Raw genomic sequence first — 20,654 nt, 5'->3', positions numbered from 1 at the left:
TTGTATCTTGCGAGATCCGTACATATGTTTGTGTGTCTTGAGACACATAGATTAAATACCAAGTAAGGGATTCATTTAATTTTTTAGAAGAACATTTATCATTTTAGTAGCTACTTCGTGCCATTTGGGGTTACATGCGATAAACGATTTTTTTGTTCAAAGTTATGGCATATGTAGTTATTTCCCAATAGTCGAAATTATTAAGTATATTAACCAAATAAAAATATAACACTAGTGTACTTAACGTATATTGTAAAAAGTAAGTTTCATTATTTTTCTAATAAATAGCGTCAGATATACCTAAAGCGGCCATTCCTATTATGGCACAATTGCAGTCGGGCGCATCCCTACGCGCTCGCCCAGTCCGCTCACGACCACCACACGACGAATGCGCATTTTGTAGTAATACTAGTCCTCATAAGTTTCCCCATCCATAATTGTGAAATACATATTTGTATGTTAATTGAAAAGTTCATGTAGATAACCTCTGAGGTACCTATCAATAGTCAAACCTCAACTAAACAGAAATAATTTATTAGTTCTCGCAACTCTACTAGTGCAAAGATCCGAAGGTATTTTAGAAACAGTGTTCACTAATTCACTTTGGGGTTCTTCATCAAATTGCTTTAATCACTTGTGTTGTTAGTTGTAGCAAGTTCGACGGTTGCCGATGATTATAGGAATCAATCAAAACTTTATCGATTCTAAGTAATAAGTAGTAACAAGTTCACACGCGAACTAACGAGGCCCGCTCACTTCGCACATAATCTAACAAATTACAACAATTACAAGAGACTCGCGGAAGTGAGCACCGTGTCTGCGTGCGCCGCGCCGCGCGCCGGGCTCGCTCGCTGCCAATTATAATAATCTCCGAAGACGAGTTGTTTAACAACACCAGCTTATTATTGTGCGAGCATTGTGCGAGGCGTGACAAAGTTAATTAACAAATTCAAATCAGTTTTATTGATATTCGCTTTGTTCTTAAATTAATAAATAAATATAATGCCATCAAATCAAACCGACGCGCGACGTTCAGGAGTAAAGGCTGGAGTTGTCTGTTTTATATTCTGACCAAAGTGGAAGTTAGTGCGGGCGGCGGCGGGCGGCGGCGGGGGGAGGGGGGGGGGGTCCAGGGCGAGGATTAATTTAAGTTTGTGAACTGCTGGTATCAAGTTTTTCAAGTGCTATGATAAAAGTAATACCCCTAGCGGCTCTGCCGCGGCCTAACAACTCGATACATGAATAATTAGCATCGCTTTATAGAACTATTCACGAGAGCCTAACTTCATATTAATAAGGGTATTATTATAAGTCTACATACTTTGCGTTTATTATATCGACATTATCAACTCTTGCTAAGTTTTTATATGGAATAGACTTGAACAACTTTGTGAGTTTCAACTTATGAGATTTTACGCAAACATTTCAAAACTAATTTTGAGACTAAACTTCTTAAATTATAAGTTAAGATATTTTCTTTATGTGTAGATAGTCGTTATGTCGGGCATGCGACGCGTTACTCAGGACTGACCTCGATGGCGGTGTCCACGACGAGGTAGAGCGGGCGGTAGGCGCGCTCCACGCGCGCGCGGTACACGAACAGCCGGCGCCCGCACACGCGCCGCGCGTCCAGCACCACCTGCGTAACACACGCACCTTATTAATATGTACGATATACATACTCCAAAATTTAAATCAATTAAATAGCTTACATCACGCATACCTACCCCGCACTAGCTCTAACTGGAATCCAGGTTTCTTGACGATAGAGCAAACGTTAATGGATAATCTTTACCGCTTGTCACAGATGTTTTAGAATAATTAAGAAAAAACATGTAACTCCGAAATCATGTCACATAACAGATTTTAAAATTACCATTTAAATATGATTCCAGCGGAGAGAAGTTTTATTTTAAAAGTTTGCTTGACTCACGGGATAGGCTTGCGTGCGTGAAAACGTCTATTATCTGTTAAATGTAGGGGTCCGCAGCTATGAGGGTGTGGAAAGATGATGTTTACGAGACTGAGCGGAGGTGAATTCGACCAAGTATTTTAATTGGAATTCTGTCCAACAAGCAGTTTTGCGATACACCTAGCAGCATATAACTCTATGTAGTTTGCATTCTACAGAATTACCAGAATATTTCTCCTTTTGAGTTCGTATCTCCGTCCGTCCGGACGCCGCCCGACACACGACACCACGACACTCGCCGTGTAAAATGTTTCAAAATAAAATATACATACTTTCGAGGCCGACTTGGATACAACTCAATCTTAACAAAGCCATTACATTTATTATGCCCACAGAAAGGAAGGGTTGTAGAATGTAAAACGTCGTTTGGGATTCATCTCAGCATCTCATTTACAACTGACAAACGGTCTCGACGAAATAATTAAAAAGGTATGAAGCGGGTATTAGAGCGTTAAGCGACCGAGAAACAGAAATTTGTCCAACAAATTGTAAAAGTATTAATTATTTTCTTCTTTACTTGGCTTATAATTATGAATTAGACCATGATTAAGTGTACTAATGTCTCATATTAACTTTTTTTCCATCGTTCCTCTAATATACTGAAATTTTATTGCATCAGTATTATTCAAAACTCTGGATTTTTGTAGACTCGCCCTTATACAAAGCATTAAGGAAAAGTGCTTTGGGGAACATGCTCATATTTACTGAAAGTTACGTCTGCGTCCATATTTCATAATTTAGGAATTAAAGGGTGTAAAAAAGTCCCGCATGTCGGGGTCGGATTTGGACTCAAAATGGATCCCTGAGGGGCACCGCAGATTAGATCTTAATTTCGTACCTGACACTAAGCATAATTACATTCCCGACATTTACGCCGAGGCTCACAAAGTGAAACGTTAACGTGACGTCATGCGTGTGGACACGATGATAATCTTGTAATAATAGCTCCAGGGCAAGTTACATGAAACATTTTGTTTTCTAGTGCACACTGTGCACATATCTTATTATACGTAAATCTATTTCAAAATAAAAAGATTCGATAAAGTGCGAGTTTTATTGACGATGCTCAGGATTTTGTACAAATAAGCTAAAGGAAATAAGGTTGCGTCTTAAGTTTACATATTTGTGGGTTGGTTGGGTACTCTCAAATTTATTTATCACCCACCAAGAAATGTATGACCGTAACAAGCGTTGCTCACTTTGCTCTTGTAATATTTGTCATAGCGGCAATAGAAATATTTGTGAAAACAACAACTGTCTTACTCTGACGTTTTGTAAGGCACAGTCTTGTGACGGACAGGCAACCAGACAGCGGAGCTTCAGTACTAGGGTACAAACTTCGGGAACGAACAACCTAAACAGTACCGCTACTAAATGAGCATTTACGAACAATTTTAAGTATCATTATCGACTAGGAGTGTGCTGGCAGCTGGCAGCGTAGCCACGTTAGAGCGCAATGTTATATTCTGTGCAAAATGTAACGCCAGACGCACACTGCCACCAAGAATACGATTTTTTAAGTCCTTTATTGTATAAGTTATTATAAAAACTGAACCTCGGCAAATACTAAGAATCAAAGATTCGCTTATTAACTCTTAATAATAATAATAAAAATGTACGAGTATAATTCTACAAGTTTTCGAAAGACTATAAACTCCAGTTTTCGTAGATTCTCGAAATCATAAGTTTCTCAGAAGTAGCGTGAAACAATTCAAACGTTTATTAACGATAAGCCAACGATATTAATAAAACTGTTGGAGCGATGTAACTTGAGGAGGTTTACAAATAGTTTTGACTTTCATGAAACCGTTGTTTGGACCTGATTTGTATATATCTGTGTGAATCAATAAGGTGCTAATGAGAATTTCAACACAGACCTTTGACCTCGGCGGCTCGAAGCTTACAGGAATAAATTAATGGAATGTTTAAAGTTAACCTTTCCACGTCGGCAAAATGAATAGTACACCCGCACTAATTGAAAGGCCGATCTGAACAGACGGAAAATATGGAGCGAGAGTAATACAGGCGGACGACGGACTCACTACACACATTGTCGAGCGTGTTCCATACTCCGGATCACAGGCAGAGCCGGCTTGTGAGGTCCCTTTACGGCTTATTACATACTTGCACTTGGAACTATCTACTAGGGTTATTGTTATAGGTATAATCTTAGTCAATTACTAAAATGTTGAAAGTATAATACATGAATAAATATACGTTTCGTATTTTGTTCGTAACGCGGCGAGTTGGAAGCTCCGTATGTTTTTACAATAAATTATATTCAAAACTATCCGTGCTCCCTCGGGCTCTGACTTTGTTCGTATAAAAGTCAAGTAACTTTGAAATTACAAACAATGGGAACCTTAACACAGGTAACAACGAACTGAGTGAACAGACAAGCCGACGTCTCTGAGGAGTCACGGGGACACACGCGGAGCTGAGAGCTGTGTTTCATAATTCAATGAATAGGCTAATACTCGACTTCAATCATAACGTAGGTATTCATAATTATTTGTCATAGCCATTTTTGGGGTTCCGTACCCAAAGCGTTAAATCGGAAAACTGTTGCTTAGGCACTATTCTCTGTCCGTCTGTCTGTTTTTCCGTCACCAGACTATATCCCATTAACGAATGATACATTTCTGTTGCCGGAGTAGCAGACAACTCTTAACTATCGCGGTAGGTTTCATAAACATTCAAGTCAAAGATACCCAGCCTTAGAATGAGCATTTGAGGATCACAGGAATGCTTTTCGAGGCGGATTGAACCCGCAACACGTAGCCTTTTTAAGTTGTTTCCCAATTTACTGTAATAGTATTTTTTTTTAGAACTATCTCGTTACGAGACGTCTATAACGTACAGACGGATCGCCTGATGCTAAGCGATTACCGCCGCCCACAGACATCTGCAACTCCTGAAATATATTTGATCTTTTTTTATGTCATTCTGGTATGTAAATTCGGAAATGAATACTACTCTAATAATATACATCTGTAAAAGCTTAACATAATTATTGAAGGTTCCGTTAATTAAATATGCGGATCTCGGTTAATGGATTTTAAAACTAATTTAACCGAGTTTGGCCTGCTGTAGCAAGAGGCTTTAAAAGGCATCGAGCAGGGGATTACTATAAATCTGGTGAAACGGGGAAGCGCCGCTACCTGAGAGCTAATAACGTTTTAGTGCTCTCGAGGGCTTGGCTTGCATAAATTGCAATATGATGAATGAAGCTATAACTTATTTCGGTATCTAGAATACAAACATTATGTATGTCAGTAGAATAAAATTTAGGAGTAATGGTCAATGCAGGCGAGGAAGCTGTATAAAAAAATAGTTTTGTTTGTTAGTACACCTCAAACCAAGATAGTGGTTTCGAGACTGTCGGTGTGAACTCACCCGTACTTCCATCTCGCCGTACGCGCGCACGCTGAAGTCGTTGGGGATGAACTTCACCTTCAGCACGTCCATCGAGTCTGTAAAAATGCCGACCGACTGAATCTCAGCAATATGGAGACTTGGTAACCCTACGATATAAGTATACCAATCAACCAACTGTCTCAGTGACCATCACAGACTTCTAACAAAACTGAATCGGCTTTACGAAAACAACATGCCCGACACAGATAAATAATGGCTTATTTATCTGTTAAGATCATTATCCATTTTTATAAGTAAAGTTACAAAGCAGCACTTTCGGAACGTCAAAATGAACAATAAACACCAAAACCACTGATTTTACTATTACTTGAAAACTTGAATGTGTGTATAATAAGTATGTTACATAATAGGTAGTGAAATCAATACAGTAAGTATATTATTATGTGCATATAACATCTTGCGTTGTGCTGAGCAAAGACGTCCAAGTGTGGTCTATAACAACAGTGCATCGCAATCCGTCGCAAGTCTCCGCCGCACCGCCGGCTGCCGGCTGCCGATATTACCGCGGTTACCGCCGTATGCCACTCGGCCTAACTACTATTACTGCTCATTCTACAATACATCACCTAGACAAATTTTGCTTCAGGTTTTATTCTTCAGAAACTTTATTAATGAACATATTTTCATAACTCACTTGTTAGGCTCGCCCGTGTACATTTTGTTTGTTTTTGTTTGCATAATTATGTGAAACCGACTGTAGTAATATGCGTGAAGTGTCGAGAGTAAAAACATTTAGGTATTCTCTTCGGCCTGGAAGTCTTTAGTAAGTTCAGATAATAATTAGAAGACTTTGTTCAATCTACCCACGATTTTGTGTGTTCAAAATTTAACATAGAATTTGAAAATTTTCTTGGAATTAGTTTTGTAATAATAATATATTTTTGGGAAATAAGTACATTTAGATTTAAATAATTGTATTTTTAAGTTAGTCTTTATCTAAGTTTAAAAGTTCTAAATGTGTGGTAAGATATAGCGTCTAAAAGTAAGTCATAATAGGTATGGTCGTCTAGGATGCCCTAGGATACAGGAACACAAACGCCTGACACTCCTTTTTTGTTTCATAACATAATTAGGGCACCAGAAAATCTTATTCCTTTAGTATGACGTTAGGCACAATACTAAGAATAAAAGTAATCACAATAACAATTAAAATAAATTCATTCATTTAGAGCGGTGGTGTTTGCGACAGACGGATGAACAAAGCGGCTATATTGTCAGAAATAAAGTTTTATTCCTCAAAAGTAACCCTCGGAAGCAATAAAAAGGCATTCGCACCATTCTCTCGGGAGACTCCTCGGATAAAGAGAAATAAAACCGTTGTGAAGATGACTGCTCTGAGCGGTGAACTGATAAAGTACATTTCATATAAAGAAACATTAATATGGGCGGACATCGCGCGGCGCTCGGCGGCGGTCGGCCCTGATTACTTGGGATTTCCATTGGGTTTTCTACTATCACTCCTTCCACCAACAAATAGAAATTTAGAATGTAATTGATGAGCAAGTGAGAGAAATGCGGGGTGGTCCACGCCACTCGCTTGACGTATGGACAAGCTTTACACACAGACCTAGTTGATTTCACAAGATTTCGGGTCCATTGAAAAAAAGGGTCCTGTAATTACGTAAAACAAATGGAATAAAATATATTGTCCGCGACCTTTTTGCGAATTCAGAGTCAAGGTGGAATTATGAAGACTATTTTCATTGCCGGTGTGTAGGCATGTCAGAAAATAATATTATAATGTAGTCCCCCTTTGTCTTTGACATTTAATAACGTTACGGTCACTGTGTCGTGTGTAGTCGGACGTTTCTAACAGCTTTATACTTAGAAAACTATTCATGTGCTTTACAGTAAGACATAAGTGTGCAAGCGTGTTACCAGACGATAATTTTAATAAAAAGCGAAAATGAACAGGGGTACGTTAAGTTGGTAAGACTTTATCAAGATTTTTTTTGAAATCGCACTGATTCAGAAGAAGTGCTTTTCACCATCGGGATCAGATCAGATGCTGCACTTGTACGTGGGCTCGGTTTCTATACGAATGAAATATGACAGTTAATGGAACAGAATAGAATACTCTTTATTATAAGCTACAGAAATCTGTTATTGAATTAAATACATACATTGTGAGGGTTCACAAAAAAACCGGATTTGGGAAAAACATAAACCAGATTGAGACGCTAGGGCAGGTAATTCAAAATACGATAGAAAATGCAATTTTGCTTGACGTTTGTGGACTAGATTTAATCGACTCGGCTCTATGCAGCAGAGGGAAATCGACTGTCGATATTTTGACGCATTACAGTGTCTGTACAAAAACGCTGCATGTTAGTGCGCCTTCATGACCAGAATTCGAAGCCTATCCGACAGTAGCGGGATGTCACAAAGAGGTCAACCGTAGAATCGAACTAGGATGGGCAGCGTTCGCGCCGGAAGACTTTAGGGGTGGCGGATTGGATCTTCTGGAGATATTTTCAGGAGGCCTTTGATTAGCAGGGAACATAACCCGGGCTGAAATGATAAGTGTAACAATGACGGCAATGGCGCTAATAGCAGACAAGTTTGGGATAGACTGGAGAGATGGAAATATAAAGGTGACGACTGGTGCACTATTTTAGATATGCACATAAGACCACTGATACACTACATACGTACCTAAAATTTTTCTTCTAGTGTTCAATATGGCAGCTAATCCGTTTCTGACATGTTGGAACTAGTTCAACAACACATTTATGTATAATGCTGCACTATGGGAGAGACTACAAGTTTAACATACAAAAATATACCAAGATAAATAAATATATTGCGGGCGGCCAACGCGTGCTCGGATCGCGACGAGGCCTGGTGATGCATCCTGAGATCCTCCCGACAACACAAGTATAATTTTAAATATTGTATAAAAAAGACTAACAACTATTTTAAATTTACAATGCCCACGAATGATTACTAAACTTCTGCTTTCTGCAATGCTAGATTTAACAGGTTGATGCGACGCTATTATACGTAGAACACTCCAAAAATAGCGTGCATTCACTGAAGGAGGCCAGTCTTAAACATTCATACTTTAGCACTGAAAGAAGAATGCTTGGCTGACATTTTGTGTAACTGGTTTTGGTTGACGGGCTTCGATATAAACAGACGAGATTTTGCTATTGTAGCCATTTTGAACGTTTTAATGAAATTACAGCAATTTCTAATTAACTATCCTAAAACAGGAAATTATTAACTTTATAATTAAAGCGAATGTTACTAATTGCGTTCACGAGTTGTTTGGGACAAAGGTTTCATCAATTCCTTTAAAATAATTTCTCACACAATTATTTATTTGTTCAACTTTTCGAAAATAATTCAATTTCTTTAGAAAATTAAAAAGGACAGTCCAAACATCGTAAACGTGATTGTGCCTTTCATGTTATTTAGTTACATTTTCCTCTTTGAATAAGAATATTTCCGCTAAAGCTGCAACATTTCTGTGGACAAGAATGCCAAGTTTTCTAAAACGCCCGAGGGAATAAGGACTCTACCAAAATGTAGCAAAGCGTAAATATTAAACTGTGAACGAGTCAAATGGTGCAACTGCGACGCTCCGGAGCCCGCGCCGAGACCAGCGAGAGGCACGTAATGTGGCTTTAGCAATTTATTTTTTAAGTGTTTTTTTTAATATTTCAATCTTATGCGGAAATCCCTTACGTAGCCGTTAGTACTGGCAGGTAGGGGCACACATCACATTTCTATTTTTATACCCTTGTTTTTTTAATAAAGTTGACCTAACCGTGAATGAATTCCAAATCCCTTAAGATTAGTATGTATAATGTAGGCAGAGGCCCGGGATCGAGCTTTAAGCCGCAACCTAAACGGCTTTGGTTTGACCTGCGTCGATATGTGTCACGTATGAATTAGTCATCGAGGCCTCTCCCTGGGAGCAGGCGCGCGCCGGAGCTTACCATGCCTAACGAAGGACACCGCACTTCATTAGTACACGTCACGACACGAGCGCACTTCACCAGATTACTGATAAGAGAACCGCCTCAAGTATGGCTGACGATTACCTGCGACCTATTGATTATCAGGGTAAGAGATAATAACACAATATGTAAAATACTTTCATAAACGTTAATAAAAATAATCTAAATCCATTTCCTTATGACTGGCAGTAAGAGGTACTTTATGAACGACAAATGAACAAAATACAAACCTTTTACGGACTTTGTGAAGGGTTTTTCACGAATTCCTAAGTGTTCTATCTGGGTCCCTATTCTCTTATTTACAATGGCCGATGAAAGAATGGAAATTGGATTAAGTTGGCACTATTTGTACTCTAAGCATTTTTCCAATATAATAATTGTAAATTATGTATGGGACACTCACGGTCAATACAATGAATTCAAAATTGATGTGTTGGCAAAATGCTAAAGAGAATAGGAATAGTTTCAAATTTTATCCAATTGCCATCATTCATCGGCCATTATAGTCTTGAAGCACTGTCAACACTTTTCAACCATCAAGTACACAATATGACGCAGTAGTATTATTCGTTAGAATGTAGTCATCGGGTGGGGAATGCTTCAAGTGCGTTAGGTAGCCGCACGCGCCTCTCCTAATCAGAGTAAGTGTGTCTCGCAGAGAACGACAACATTTGTGTGAGCGCGACGTACTTCGTTATCATTTAAATGGGAGCCTTACTCGCGACACTTTTGTGAATTCTACTTACAAACTTGCGAAGGCAAAGACCGTTATTGTGTAATTAAATAAGTTTTAGTTTTGTATCATTGCTACTGGCGGAATTAGTACTGGAAGGAATTTTCTTTACTTCAAATTTAAATATACACGGTATAATCACTTTTCGCGTTGTACTACAACGCGAAAAGAGAAATACGTTTAAATACGCTATTGTCTTAGTTAGTAGATACAGTAAAGTCCGAATTAGTACGAGATGTTGTGTGCAAGTAGTTTAAGGCGCTATTCCGACACTGCGTACCTTCACTTGGTGCTAACTACTTAAAACGAAAAAAGGAGTAATTCTATTATCCTTTGTGGTACTTAAACCTGCCATTAGCAAGTTCTATCGACCAAGTACGAAGTTAGAATCACTTGCTCGGAATTTATTTATTACTAAATAAGTAGTAAGTAGCGCGTTCTAAATCTTTTTAGGGTTCCGTTCACAAAACAAATATGAGAGAACCAAGCATTTTGTACTACGACATCCGTTCACCTATCACCAGGCTGTGACCAGGCCAGTATATATTTTTCCTTACCCACAGTGTCCTGTTCATAGCACAGCCGTCCTTGTTGCAATAAGGCCTACCCCTAATCCTTCCACGATTCCCTGTCTCGTGTGGCCCCAAACCACAGAATATAGAATAGTACTACCCAAACTAGCCAAACATTTAGCACATCTTGATACGGTCATTTATTCGATGGATAATTTTCCATTTCACCGGATTCAAAAAGCAGAAGTTCTTAATTCTTCTGTATTTTTTATGTTTGTTACCTCAGCACTTCGGTCTAGATTAACCGATTCATTTTTCATGAAACGTGAATTAACCGTCATTTGGTACCATAAAAATAACATCAAGTTTGGATGAGTAGCTTTTACTTGAACACTTTTGTTCTTAGAAAAATATTATTTAAGTGCGGAGCCCTAAGATACGCTTGGCCAGCTCTAATTTTACGTTTGTTTGACAGTTTGATGTATTAGACTTCTAAAGTATACTTTCAATTGATATGCGTAGTAAAATTAGTTACAACAGGGCGTAGTATTATCGCAGGTATTCATATTATTAGGTAAACTTGTCGTGGAGCACCTCAGCGGCTATTACACAGCTAATGATCTCCATTTGTGTGGGACTGTCTCCGGGCGAGCGGCGCGCGACGACACACCGCTCTTACTCGGAAATTAATATTGTTATCTAGTAAATGAGGGTACGATGGTAATGTTCAGTTCTAACTGAGATATAATAGGTGTTTACTGCAAATAATGTTACATTAGATATTGTTCCCCCTAGTCAGGACTTCGTAAACGTTCATTATTGGCGTTATAAAAGCTTATCAGATTTAATGACATACAATGAGTAAAGATTCGATTTTAACAACATCATTCGCCAGTAAAAGCGTACTGGTAAGTGGCAACATACAAGAATTTAAATCACTATATCCCCTTCATTTTTTGTTAATGAGATAAAAGAAAAACTACATACAATATCCAATATTTTTTGGAAATCTGCTGACTGAACATATTTTTTTTGTCAAATACCCTATTGAAATTTGTTCATTCAATTTGTAGGGAAATTACATATTTTTTTCAATAAAACTTAATCTATATCTATACTAATATATAAAGCTGAAGAGTTTGTTTGTTTGTTTGTTTGTTTGAACGCGCTAATCTCAGGAACTACTGGTTCAAATTGAAAAATTATTTTTGTGTTGAATAGACCATTAATCGAGGAAGGCTTTAGGCTATAAACCATCACGCTGCGACTAATAGGAGCGAAGATACAATGGAAAATGTGAAAAAAACAGCTCAGGTATAAATCATAACTTATATCTTCTACCCACGGGGACGAAGTCGCGGGCAACAGCTAGTTTAATATAAAAACTAAATTGATTTTTTCATTTACTTAATTAACAAATCATCTCCGCTTATATTACCAGTTAATCGGTTCACTAGTCTGTGTTTTTGATGAAATTTAACTTCTACGCACTATTAAGCAAAGTAAAATGTTATGTCTACGTAATGGTCCATAGATGACAACAAATGATAAATGAAGTTGGAGTAAAGTTCGGAGTAGGTAAGTAATGTGAGTGCGTACCCATGTCAGTGTCGAAGTGCACGGCGGTGGGCAGCGGCGTGATGTTGGTGAGCCGCAGCCGGTAGCAGGTGCGGCGGCCCAGCGCCAGCGCGCGCGCCGGCCGCAGCGTGGCCGAGCCGTGCGCGCTGCGCGCCGCGCCGCCGTCCAGCCTGCAGCCCGCGCCTGACGCACCACGAACACACAGTATACACAACACTCGATACTGATGCCGGCACGGATCTTGAGCGATGACCTTCACTTGCGCAGAAGTGATTTTGTAGGTCCCGGGCGACTAAAGTGCAGTGATTGGCCCGCAGCGCATCGCGTCACAGAAGTCTCTGGTGATTGGTTGAAATTCGTACTTTGCTGCAGTTTTACGCACCTCAAGACGACGAGTACGCACGATTGATTGGTGTTTTATTTTACGATGCGCAACGCGATTCCCACTCTTCCGCCCTGCGCTCAAGATCCGTGCCGATAGTTACCGGCAAGGTATAGTTATACCAGCTAGCTAGTTAATATTGTTAATAATTTCATTATACCTACAGAATATCAAAATAACGAAGAATATTTCCAAGCAAGTATTCAATATATCAATAAGACCGTTTGCGTTATCGTCAATTCTTTTCAGGTACGATAACTTCTGGAACGAATGTAAAAGTCTCGGTAATCTAGCTATTGCAGTAACCATAAAGAACTTATTATATGGGCTGGAGAAGCGATCAACTCGCCAATAAGCTCGGCTTCAATATGCTCTATAATAAAAATAACTTCTACGTTTTACAGTTGAACTCGGTTACGTGTGAAGAAATTGGCTCGTAGAACGTGTCTTATGGAACTAATTGGTGGTTATGAGCTGGAATTACTCATTTAATTTTAAGTGGGTTATCTACATGGATAGCTGTAGCAAAGTATTTAATATGTTTACGCACAGTCGGCGGCGGGCGCGTCGGGCGCGGCGGCGGGCGCGCAGGGCAGCACGCGCAGCAGCAGGCGCGGCGCCAGCACGCGGTAGGCGACGAGCGCGGCGCGCGCCTCGCAGCCCGCGCCGCCCGGCACGCGCGCCACGTCCGCCGCCGTGCGCCGCGTCTGCACCAGCGTCGCCACGTACCCGTCGCACTGCACACGCCGACATCCAAACACACACCACACCAGTATTGAATAAACTAAACGAGACACTACAATACTAAACCAAACGAATATCGGTCACAAACGATCCCAAAGACTTCCTTAACAAGGTTACAATATAACTTGAACGTTCTCATCGTTGATCTTGTGCAGAGCGAGAGATCAACCGATACCGGTGCTCCTTCTCGTACTAAAGTTGTTGACGTTGGCAACTCGAAATTCAATTCAATTCAGGAATTTATTATGGAGAGCTGTACTGTCTTTGTGAAGATCTAATATTAGTTTGTAAGTAGAACATAAGTTGTTAAAGGTGATAAATTTGAATAGTTGCCAAACATTAATATTTTGTAGGTTACGAAGACATGGGACAACCATCAAACTTGTCAAACACTGCGACGAGGCGGGGAAACTCAAGGAACTCAAAAACCTATATGTACAACAAGGTTAAACTGTATTTGTTAGAACTGCATGTCATATTACGAAGTAACAAGTACTTTTAAAGTCTTTTGTGTGATACGCAAAGTGAATCATGTATAAGTTAAGTCATTAATGTTAATACGTATACATACATAAAATTGAAATGATTCAGAAAGGTATGTAGGTGTTATGAAGGCATTTGAGCGAACCCTCGTCTCCGGGGAGTTGTGTCCGCGGCAGTAAGACGCGGCGCGCGGCCATCTAACCGTTGCCTACACTCTCACACTAACTAAGCTACTTATAAGTTAAGACTACACAGACTAATAAGAAAGATTGTCTAAATATTCAATGATTGACTTGGAAACATCCATTATCATATCATATCATCGTCCATCAAAAGGTATTATGCAGAATCTCATTTTAAAATCTTGTAATGGCTTTATCGATGAATGGAGTGAGACGGTTTGGGAGCCGGTGCGCGCCGTCAAATGTTCATTGTTGTAACTTTAATCAAAGGAATGGACGTAATTTGCGTTTGGAGGTAATTTCCCCCAGTGACGTCAAAATGTTAGTCATCGTAAAAGGGCCGGTCTCGGCGCTTCTTTTGTTTGATTTATATTTGGATTTTACTGCAATGGCACCCTATTGCCTTGAAAAGACTTCTGATAAATTGTTTTCCCTGGTATTTCAGTTGTATTTGTTCATTCTGAACACGAGTTGGCTTTCATTGATTTAAGATCTGTAGATTCTGAGTTATTTAGAGGCAGTCACTCTACTTTGGAAATGTTTGTTAAACTGTTTCATCAGGCTATTGTTATATGTGTATGTGATCGTTATGTTAGTACCTCGGGAGCGTTGACATCGTATCGGATCTCAGCACAGTGCGCGTGCGGCAGCGCGCCGCGCGCCGGCTTGAGCAGGCCGCAGGAGCAGGCGCGCTCGCGACAGCGCTCGCACGGCGGGCGGCCGCGACACGCCGCGCTGGGCTCGTGCTCGCCCCACCAGCGGTACGCCTCCGCCCACCAGCAGATCTGCACACACACCACCGAGGCTGCAGCTGCCTCACCACATACGATATGCAATTAGCTGCCGATACCCTTCTCTAGGCATGGGGCTAATCGTTTTTAAGACTTTTTGTACCTTTAACTTTTGGTATTTTTCTATTCTATGTAACCGTCATTTTAACTTTCTTCTATTTTATATAATGATAGACGTTGAGAGACATAACGCCCAGCACGTGTGTCTCATATTCACTAAGGTTTATTTGAAAAGATGAAAGCTGTGTGTCGGATTATAAAGTACAAACGTTCGTAGAAATATCCTTTTTATCCTTGAACAAGTCGTTGCGGCTACGAATATTAAAATTTATTGTTCAGAAAAGTTACCGAGTGTTATTATAACAGGACGTCAAGTCGAATTACAAAGATGATAAAATTAAATCCTGCCCGGTGTAGAGAGTCGGCGGCCAATCTAATAATTCTGAAATAGGTTTTCGTTTCGTCGGGGATACAATACCAATTCAGAACACAAAGGTCGACCGGTGAAGGATGACCGATAGCTTTATGTTTGGCTGTCGGATCGGCACTGAGCAATTTACCACAATAACGTCATGGAGCGATGGGTCAGGCCGCAACACGACGTAAAGTCAATTAAATTGTGGAAGCCACTGTGTTAGAAACTACGTAGATGTATTAAGTATAGCCCCGATATTGTTCAAAACTACGAATAGTTTACAGTTATATATTATAAGGTGCATGTCTGACGTGCTGGTGCGTGTCGTTGAAGAGCTGGAAGGTGGTGCGCATGCGCGCGCCGGGCGCGACCACGCCGAGCCAGGCGCGCCCCGGCCGCAGCGACGGCTGCCGCGTCGCGCACTGACGAATTATCGAGCACTGCGAGCGCCACTCGTCCTTTGCGGCCACCAGCCTGTAATGAAACTTTTAACTAACTCTGCTTTGTCGATTCAGTACGATTGTCTCATCTCTTAAAAGGAAGTTAATTAGCTCTTTTGGGGTGCAGCTACTTTCAAGTTTAAACTTTAAGACGCTGGCAACTTTAAAAGGAAGTAAATAATTTCCGACTCATTTTCGTTAACGAAAAGTTTTTTAATAACTCAGGTTGAAGCCAAATTAAACCAGTCGTTTTTTTACTTTAGATTGATCAAATCCTTTAGATTTCATTTTATACTCGTTAAAATACGCAACTAAACTGAACAATGCATACAAGACTTTAGTATTGTATTATACATAAGCGTTGACTAACGTGATGACGTCGGTCTCCGGGAAGTGGTTGGGCAAGCTGGGCAGCGGCAGCGCGACCTCAGTGACGGCGGGCATGCCGGGCGCGAGGCGCAGGCGCGGCGGCGCGGGCACGTGCGCCGGCGTCAGCCACGCGCCGCGCGCGCCCTCGCACCCGAACAGCTGGGTCGCAGAGATCTCCACCAGCACCGACTGCACTCTGATCGCAATCAGATACTACTAAGATCAATCATTCACTGCAGAGTGGTAGTCGTGGTGGGTCTTCACACCAAACCCAGTGTGCGCGACGAGTAGCGCGTATTACAAAAAATACGTCCAATTCATAGATGCCGGTGAAAGGAAACGTTGAAAGTAAATCGAATTTCAGATTGAACAAATCATTATAGGGATACTTATTGTTTTTCTCCTTACCTCCTAGAGTGATAGAGCGGCAACACGGGAGGGTCCAGCACGAATCGCAAGGGCACCACCTCCCACCAGACCTCCATCTGAGCCACCACCACCTCGCACACCTCGCGCACCACGCTCTACTCTAACCAAGTACATTACATCATTTGCACACAGACACATATTCGTAAAGTCGTTTTCGGCGATTTGGGAAATGATTTAACATTTAACATCGGTCACTTCAGTCGAGCTAGCCCGAGAGAGTAAGATACCTCGATTTGCATAGCTCTGTATTTTGGAGTGGTGTTTCAGACGAATGCCCCAAGTTTCAGTATGAAAGAAATAAAGTATCTTCCGATATCTAGTTTGATCGGATATCAACAATCGAAAATAATATTATATTCCGCGTCGATATTTCAATATCATGAAAAGAAATGTAAAGAATGTATTATATAAGTAATGGCGCAAGAAATCGTTCAATCCTTTTAAGCGTATTATTGGAGCGTCGTTTGCGGGATGCCGTCGTTAAATCTTACATTATTTTGATCGGTTCGGCGCCGTTTATTCCGACCGGTCTGTTGTCGCGGAGCGAGTCGCGGGGTTACGTGAAGGATTGCCTCGTTACTGTTATACAGCCATTGTTACTTTGTAAACAAACTGTCCAATGGATTGGCTCAGTGGGTATACTGTAGTCTGAGTTAGTGTTATACTCCGTCCGCTCAATACGTAACTTACAAAAGTCATTTAATACCAATGAATGACAACCCTGGCTAAATTTTTTCGACCACAAAGTTTGAAACTAAAATAAGAAAAAAACCTAAATATAAATTTTGCTAAGTGAGCCTTGCTAGAGTCTTGCTTGTGAAATTGCTAGGTGAGAGATACAAATACTTTTATCATCAAAGTATAATTATATCATGGGCATTGAGTCCATCAACAACCGCATAAAGCTTCGGTCTCAACAAACTCTTTCAGTTCGATTAATTTTGTTCGGGTTCCGCTTGTTTGGGCAGTGGCTTTGCTTATCCAGTGCGAGAGCCGGATCCGCGGCATTAATTATTGTTACGCGTCGAGATGATTATCCGAATGATTGAGTATAATTGATGCGTGCAATTCAGACAAACGGAGAACGGTTTAAGCCAACAATGTTTCGATGTGACGTATATTAGTTTGGTTTTAATTAGTGCTGCTTAAGGGAAGAGTAAGTCTGTAAATTGTTTCTAAGTATACACACACAATTTCGGTTTTCACCTCTTTAAAAATATATGCTCTAAAGAAATGATTATAGGAATATTTTAGTCATTTCTTGAAAAAGCATACAAATTCTGGTTTTATAACAAGAATATTATTAACTAGTTATGAGTTGTGAAAATTTGTCAGACTGTCTTAGTCTTTACCACACGTAAAACTTAACGACGGTCAAAGTTGTATAAATAACAGCCGGGACCTAAAATAGAACGTGCCTTCCGAAACACGCTGAAACATTTTTCATCGGGGTTAACTGTAGCTGAACAAGCCTGACCTCGAGGCCGGGGATAGCTTCAGACTCCACCACCTCAGTGGTTACGATCATGGGCTCGTAGTCCGGGGGGAAACTTGTCTTCGGTATGTCCTTCAGTATCAACCTAAATCAAATATTCAATAACATAATTATTACTGATTTTAGAACGTCACCCTAACCAAACAACGAAGTCGATAGCAATGGTTCCTTGCAATATAATAAATGGACTGGGATGGATAACTATAGTTGCAGCAACAATGTTTACTGAGATTAATAGCTGCTTATATAAGTTCCTACTTATGTAACTGTGAGATAGACTCTAGTTGTGCACGTACATGAGCACGGCGCGCTGCACGCCGTAGCGCGCGCCCACGTCGGGCACGAGCACGTGCAGCGCGGACGTGGAGCGCGGCAGGATCTGTCCGCGCGACGGCTCCACTTGCACCAGCCGCACGTTCACGTCGCGGCTCGCGTATGCATCCGGCTTCTGTACCGTCAGGATCACAAAGAATCAATATTAATTAATATTTTTTCCATGAAGTAGTTTATATTTTTAAGGTTCTTCCAAATGAAGTACCAAAGTAATTCCCATATACAGGTCGCAGTAGAAGACATAACAATATTTTGCTGAATAGAAATCTGAGTCAGCAAAGATAAAATAACCAACATGAATTGAGTTTCAGGAAAAAGTATTCCCATTTACATTACCTACCAATTCAATAGTTAGCAACAAAAATGTCTTGATTCCAGAAAAAACTGCGTGATCCAAACTTTTGCAATGAATCATTTATTTAGATTTTCCAGGAATATCTTAATCTGTCGCCTTTGAGTATAGCTTTGTGACATCTCTCCTTTTACGTCGTCGCTCGGCCTCGAACATTCTCAACTTGAGGTTCATTGAATAGTGAAACTATTTTTTGTTCTTTATTATTTGTAAAGCTTTAAAGTTCTTTTGTTAGTATAAAAGTTTTGAAGTCGCCGGTTTGGTTAAAATAATACTTTTTGTCCGTTTTATGTAGAAAACAGCCACTAAGATTTGAAGACAATTGAGGTTTTCCCATATAAAAGATATTTGCGTGGTAGTTTCATTAGAGAAGGTTGCGGCTGTAATGTATGTGTGGGGACGTGGCGGGGCTGACCTCTTGCGCGATGACGCGCGCCTCGCGGGCTCCCACGCAGAGCCGCTCGGGGTCGTCCTCGGGCCCCAGCGAGGGGTCCGTAGCGCGCTCCTCCTCCCAGCACGAGCACACGCCCCACGGACGTACGCTCCAGTAGTATGAGTACACCACTGGACTGCAACGTATATTTACCTATTGGATAACCTTCTCGTTGGTTCAGCTAATTAGATTGCCGGCGGTTCACCAGTACTGAATGTAAAAGCTGACTACGAATATCTCAAATATCGTCGTAATAAATGGAAGGTTAAAATTATCAAACGTTCCGTATTATTACTGCCCATGGAAAGGACTTCAATTACGAATGAAAGAGTATTTATTGAGCAAAATGTTTGTTTGAAAATTTCCCAACATTCAAGATGAAAAAGGTTTAATCAGTCTCTCAGAGAATATTATAGAATTAGTAAGCGCTCAGTTTATTTGGAATAGAATAATGATATTTGGGAACTCCGTGGGCGTTTTTTTGTTATAATTGAAAAGTGTTAGATGTGGAATAAAGTGTACAGCGCCAAAGGCTTTATTGTACGGTTGATAAGTAGGTGTTATTGTGGGCAGACCTGTGGTTGATGAGCTGCACGCTCTGTCCGAGCGCGCGGTGCGGGAAGGCGGTGCCGAGGTGCACGTAGTAGGCGCACGCCGCCTCGCCGTCCTCGCAGATGTCGTAGTCCTTCTCGTGAGCCTGCCGACAACGCCACGGTGTGACGGGAGTGTAGGATTTGTAGGTTAAACGGTAGGCGTCTCAATGCAGCGCCATGAGCTCATAGCTATGCCACATTGAACCCGGACACTAGCGGCGGCGCCCCGACCCTCAAGGAGGTCCTCTGCCAGTTCTTCAAGGAGCACACGCATGGAGTCTTCACGGCTAGGGGAGGATCCACAGCCATATGGGAACATGACAACCACTTCTACATATTCGATCCCCATGGTTGTGATGAGAATGGTGAGAGTAGTCTATTTAAGTCAAAGCTAGCTTCTAAATGACCCAAACGTGATCGCTTCACATTGAATATATGAATACTAAGAGAAAACACTAAATACCTATTGGTCAAGATTTTTTTAATAGGTAACGTAAAGACGATCGTCAAAATTGGTTTACTCATCAACCAGTTAAAGTTTAACCTTCAGCAGTATTAGGATTAAATTGTTCACTTTTCGGTAAGGTCCACAATTCTGTGCATGCCCTAAAATTTGCACCACTACATACTGCATCGTTTGCGCTGTATTTCACAGAAGTTTCTTACAGTTCAGCAGCAAGCAATAAAGGGGGACATGTAACTGGTAAAGTGTGATTTATTTCTGTGTCGATATTTAAAATTCTGTACGTGTGGGCTTTAGCGGTGGCGCGCCGGCGACGCGCGTGGCACGTGCCGGCCGGCCGGAGGCGCGCGCCCCGCGCCCCCCGCCCCCGCGCCCCCTAGTAGCCTCGGACAAAGCCTGCGCTCCACAAAAGTTTAGTGTCATATTCTCTATGTATGAAAAATCTTATGCAGTTTAAGAACATGCATTTATGACGAGTTAATTGTTAACCGTAGAAAAGGATGATCATCTAATTCAGACCTATATTTACTATTAAATACCGCGGACGAGTGT

At 40.8% G+C, this 20,654-nt stretch overlaps 1 protein-coding gene across 1 annotated transcript in view; it reads right to left on the bottom strand.

Moving 5' to 3' along the window:
* LOC113498826 overlaps positions 1 to 20,654 on the bottom strand; it is a 61,435-nt gene that overhangs the window by 39,088 nt on the left and 1,693 nt on the right. Inside the window, exons 2-12 of the mRNA XM_026878968.1 lie at positions 19,622 to 19,743; positions 18,225 to 19,182; positions 17,911 to 18,013; positions 16,413 to 16,528; positions 16,006 to 16,200; positions 15,507 to 15,669; positions 14,589 to 14,774; positions 13,131 to 13,317; positions 12,220 to 12,381; positions 5,369 to 5,445; positions 1,532 to 1,639 (exon numbers count right to left, since the gene is read on the bottom strand). Of these exons, the coding sequence (XP_026734769.1) occupies positions 1,532 to 1,639; positions 5,369 to 5,445; positions 12,220 to 12,381; positions 13,131 to 13,317; positions 14,589 to 14,774; positions 15,507 to 15,669; positions 16,006 to 16,200; positions 16,413 to 16,528; positions 17,911 to 18,013; positions 18,225 to 18,226 (1,299 nt within the window). The 5' untranslated portion in view covers positions 18,227 to 19,182; positions 19,622 to 19,743. The remainder of the gene's footprint in view (positions 1 to 1,531; positions 1,640 to 5,368; positions 5,446 to 12,219; positions 12,382 to 13,130; positions 13,318 to 14,588; positions 14,775 to 15,506; positions 15,670 to 16,005; positions 16,201 to 16,412; positions 16,529 to 17,910; positions 18,014 to 18,224; positions 19,183 to 19,621; positions 19,744 to 20,654) is intronic.

Source organism: Trichoplusia ni, chromosome 11 (assembly GCF_003590095.1).
Source record: "Trichoplusia ni isolate ovarian cell line Hi5 chromosome 11, tn1, whole genome shotgun sequence".
Lineage (NCBI taxonomy): Eukaryota > Metazoa > Arthropoda > Insecta > Lepidoptera > Noctuidae > Trichoplusia > Trichoplusia ni.
The sequence above is the reverse complement of the archived record's forward strand: the minus strand, read 5'-3'. Positions and strand labels throughout refer to the sequence as shown.